The sequence below is a fragment of the Sprattus sprattus genome, assembly GCF_963457725.1.
Source record: "Sprattus sprattus genome assembly, contig: scaffold_72, whole genome shotgun sequence".
Taxonomy (NCBI): domain Eukaryota; kingdom Metazoa; phylum Chordata; class Actinopteri; order Clupeiformes; family Clupeidae; genus Sprattus; species Sprattus sprattus.
In genome coordinates this window covers 88,378-93,377 of record NW_027666785.1, presented here as the reverse complement: position 1 = coordinate 93,377, position 5,000 = coordinate 88,378, and the positions used below count along the sequence as shown (strand labels likewise).

At 49.9% G+C, this 5,000-nt stretch overlaps 1 protein-coding gene across 1 annotated transcript in view; it reads right to left on the bottom strand.

Annotated features, from left to right (window-relative positions):
• Nucleotides 1-5,000, bottom strand: part of smap1 (small ArfGAP 1) — a 91,518-nt gene that overhangs the window by 2,745 nt on the left and 83,773 nt on the right. Inside the window, exon 8 of the mRNA XM_080861010.1 lies at nucleotides 3,099-3,445. Coding sequence (XP_080717136.1) covers nucleotides 3,099-3,445 — 347 coding nt within the window. The remainder of the gene's footprint in view (nucleotides 1-3,098; nucleotides 3,446-5,000) is intronic.

Sequence of the window (5,000 nt, the reverse complement as noted above, 5' to 3'; positions counted from 1 at the left end):
CATCCCTTTTCCCTTTTTCATCATCTTCACTCGACGTTCTTTTAGTTATGGTTTAATTCCATTTGATGTCCTTTGAATGTTCTTTGAATTAATTCTTTATCGTTTCTCTCTCCTTTGGGTGTTCTTCTTTCTGTAGAGCACACGGACTTGCCTCTGTGTATGAAATGTGCTGCTGTATATAAATAAACTGGCCTCGCTGTTCTCTGCCCTTTCACATCTCTCTCTCCATCCCTCAGCTCTCTCTCTCCGTCCCACTCGTTTCCTCTTCCGTAGTCCATCCCTACCATCTTCCATTTCCATCCCTCCATCTCTCCCAATCTCCCTCTCCACCCTTCTCTCCATCTGTCTGATGAGGGCAGCCCCTGTAAGGCCTGTGGGCAGTGAGACGGCCCAATGCTGGACTAGCAGCCTCATCAGCATGTCAGGGTGATTTATCCCGCTTGGGTCAGGGCGCTTGTGTCTCGCTCACACACACACACTCACACACTCACACAGACGATCTAATGGCTGCCCTGCGTCTGAATGCGTCAGCAGCAGCATCAGTGGGATGTTAGAGCATCGCGCTCCCCACTCACTCTCCCCAACTGTTGCCATCCATTGTGTGTGGGAGCAAACACGCTCTCTCTACATCTACAGGTTGAGAGACACACACAAAGACGAGCCTATATTCGTTGTAACACCTCCTACACTTGCACATGCATCCGCACACAGAGGAGCCTAGGGCTGTTTGGAAACGGTGTAGAGAGAGAGAGAACCTCCAACTCGGATCTGTTAATGACTTTCTTTCTCTTCTCTTCACTTCACTTCACGTGTGAGTGAGATACGTGTGAGAGGAGAGTTTGGGTGTGTAAGTGTGACGGTGCATGCTTGAAGAGAAGGGGTGGAATAAGAGAGAGAGAGAGAGGAAGAGTGTCTGCGAGGAGAGGAGAGAGAGAAGGAGCCAGAGATGGAGTGAGAGAACGTTAAGCAGACAGAAAAAAAAGGAAAAGTGAGAATTCACTTTGAGCATCTTTGAGAATTCATCTCTTCATACTAATGAGCTTTATGTGCGTGGCAAGATGGCGTGTTGGGACCAGTGTAACACTACCTTCAAAGACCACAACCTGCATCAATCTAACCCAGAGCCAAGCCTTACCCAATCTAACTCAGAGCCAAGCCTTACCCAATCTAACCCAGAGCTAAGCCTTACCCAATCTAACCCAGAGCCAAGCCTTACCCAATCTAACCTAATAGGCTCCCCTAGCTCAGCTAGGGGAGCTAAATGCTAACAGCGGCAAGGAGGCAGACATACTGATGGGAAGTAATTTGATTCATTTTTGCTACATAATAGCGTCTGCTCAATGAATACACGTAAATGTGTTAACCCTACCCTACCTAACCCAACCCTGGTTCAATCAGCCCCAAACCCCAACCCTGATAAGTGTCTGCTCCTGCCATAGCCCTGTAGACCACACCAACCCACCTGCTCCAACTGCGACCAAACCGCACACCGAATGCAGCAAATCTGATGAGAATTCCGCATCGGCTTTGAACAAATCTCCGTCTAACCGAGAAACTTGGCGGAAGTTTCACACAAACCGCCCTGACAAAAAGGAAAAAGCATCTAACTGCAACGCCCCCCAAACAAAGCTGCAGCCCGAGAACAACAAAGAACCCAAAACACAAAGACAAAAACACGGAGATGAAATAAAAAAAACAACAATGAAAACAAAACAAACAAAAAACATCCAGTAAAGAGAGATAAAGGGACACCTAGAAACACACCAGCACACACACTCACTTTCCTCTCGTCTTTAAGGGTGTGTTTGGGCGATGACTGTCGCACAGAGCAGAGGGCACTAACTGGGGCTGGGCTGGTGTGTGCCGGAGCAGCAAAAGTGAGAGAGGGAGCAGGCGTTTAATTACGGAGTGAGAGGTTAGTGTGTGTGTGTGTGTGTGTGTGTGTGAGAGGTGCTGTACATTGATTTATGATGTGTAATTAACCTCCTGTGGGCCGGGGGCGCTGGCTCCCTAACCCTTAGACTCCCCACTGCCTCCCTCTCTCCCTCTCGCACGCACGCACGCACGCACGCACGCACGCACGTGCACAAATTAACACATGCACGCACCTACACACCTGCTGACAAAGCGGTGTACATGCGCGTGCACACACACACACACACACACACTCTTTTATCGCATCCGCATTGCCTGACATTATGACGGCCACACACACAATGTATTCACAAATGGTCACACGGGAACACACACACACACACACAGAGGCAAAAACACAGACAAACACACAGCATGAGATTGTCACAGACAGAACAGAGGATAAGGGATGCAAGTTGATGGTGACGCCTTAAAGCTTGGGAGAGGAAAGTACCGAATGAAGAGAGAAAGGGAAAAAAAGACACGGAAAGGAGGACCGAGAGGAATAACATTGAAGGACAAGAACACAAATGCAAACGAGCGGAGCGAGGGATAGAGCAAGTGATGGAGAGAGACGTAAACACTTGAGATCAATGTTTGATCTCCGCCGCAGCGGTAGCAGTTAGCCACCGGTCGACGAGAAAAAAAAAAAGGCACATTTATTTCGTGATGCAAAAAAAGTACTTTGGACTAATTAATTTGACCCTTTTAAAACCTGCCTGGCCGTGGATAAAAAAATAAAAAAATTAAATAATTGACATCACCAACACCTAAGCCGGCCAGAAGGCAGATATCCCAATCCCAACAGCACACCATTGCACATAAGGAAAGAGGCAACACAGATAGACAAACGAAACCACGTTCCCTTTACACATCTTCCTACTTTCAGTCGACTTTTTTCTGTAAAAATCCATGTGTGGGAAGACATCATCATTTCACCCTAGGTGTCTGTGTGCAGGTGATGTGTATAATCACCCCCTTTAAGTGCTCGTCCCTCAGACACAGGGTGACAGGTTAAGAGGGGGAACGACGATTGAAACTCAGAAAACTGCAGCCATTAAAAGAAACCTGCTTCTCTACTGGGAAAATGGGAGTTGAGTGGTGGCTGTAAGTGGCGTGGACCATCTCTCTCTCTCTCTCTCTCTCTCTCTCTCTCTCTCTCTCTCTCTCTCTCTCTCTCTCACCTGTGCCATGTTCCACTGGGGTTGTTGTCCGGGCTGCATGGCGTACATGTTCTGGGGTGGCACCACGCCCGCTGGCATGGCGCCCGCCTGAGCTCCCATCATGCCCGGCGCCAGACCCATCACGCCGGCGGCCTGGGCGTTGCCCATGAAGCCGTTGGGCATGGTCATGCCCACCATCATGCCGGTGGCGTTCTGGCCCATCATGGCGGCTGGGGTGGCACCCTGGCCCATGACGGCACCCATCATGGTGGTGGGGGGCATGGCGCCACCCATGCCCGGGAAGGCCTGGAAGTTGGCGGGCTGCTGTGAGGGGAACTGCATCTGAGACGCGCCCATGAACATGGCAGCTGGGGAGGAGACATCACACACACACACACACAGACACACACAGACACACACAGACACAGGGGAGAGGATCGTTAATGGTTAAATGGAAATAGCTTCATATCGGGCAGTATGATCAGTATCATGTTAAGGGACGAACAATGTGCACGGTATGCACGCATGTAGACACACACACACACACACACACACACACATCTAAAATGCTTGAATAATTTAGCAAAGTGACACCTCAAGCAGGGCTTGTCAGCAGCATATACAGTCATGCTGGAAATGCACGCACACACGTTTACACACACACACACACACACACACACAAACACACACACACACACACACACACACGCATACGACACACACACACACACACAAAGTAAACACACATACACACACACAGGAAGCACAGCTAAAAGTAACGAGCTGCAGTGAGGTGTCGTGCTGTCAGCTGAATGCCTCACTTAAAGAGATGGAGAGGTGCTGAGAGAGGAGAGAGGAGAGGAGAGGAGGAGAAAGGGAAAAAAGAGGAGAGGGGGGAGATGTCGAGGTGGGCAGGATGAAAGGCCTTATTAAGAGCCAGCCAGACCTGCTGAGGACGACATGGCAACGCTTTGAACTTTGGGGAAAATGTCCTGTTTGAAGGCGAAGTGCTGCAGACGAGTGCCCTCTCTCTCTCTCTTCATCTCTCTCTCTTTATACCCCACTCCCTCCCTCTCTCTCTATCCCTCTTTCTCTCTCTCTCTCTCTCTTCATCTCTCTCTCTTTATACCCCACTCCCTCCCTCTCTCTCTATCCCTCTTTCTCTCTCTCTCTCTCTCTCTCTTTCATCTCTCTCTTTATACCCCACTCCCTCCCTCTTTCTCTCTCTGTCTCTCTACCTCTTTATACCCCACTCCCTCCTCTCTCTCTCTCTCTCTCTCTCTCTCTCTGCCCCTCCCCTCCCCCTCCTCTCTCTCTCTCTCTTCTTCTCCATCTCCCGGGCAGGTTTAAACCCCGTTCAGCAGAATCAGAGTGCTGAAGCAGGCACTGTTTGAATTATTAATATGGCCATTAAAAAAGGTCTGTACCTCATCAACCCCCTCTCTCACACACACACACACACACACACACACACACACACACACACACACACACACACACACACACACACACTTAAAACATTCCCTTGTCAGCCTCCCATCCCAAAACACTCGCCAAACAGCACTTCACCCGAAAACAGCATCGCGAAAATGACCCTCTCTCCCACAAACACCTTAAAATAGACGCTCTCACCCACCCTTGTACTCTCTCTCTCTTTCTCTCTCCCCCTCACACACACACACACACACACACACACACAGGTGCGTGTGTGAAAGCACCCACACAGGGCCCGTCTCCTCGACAGTGCCAGGGTGCTCGAGTGAGTCACGTGGTCCATGCTGAGCTCAGGCAGGGGCGATAATGACACATAATTATAAGTAAACGACCCAATCAGACGAGAGAGGCGAGCAAGGGAGGGAGGGAGGGAGGGAGGGGGAGACTGATGATGGAGGGAGGCGCTAGGAAAACAGATGAGAGAGATTA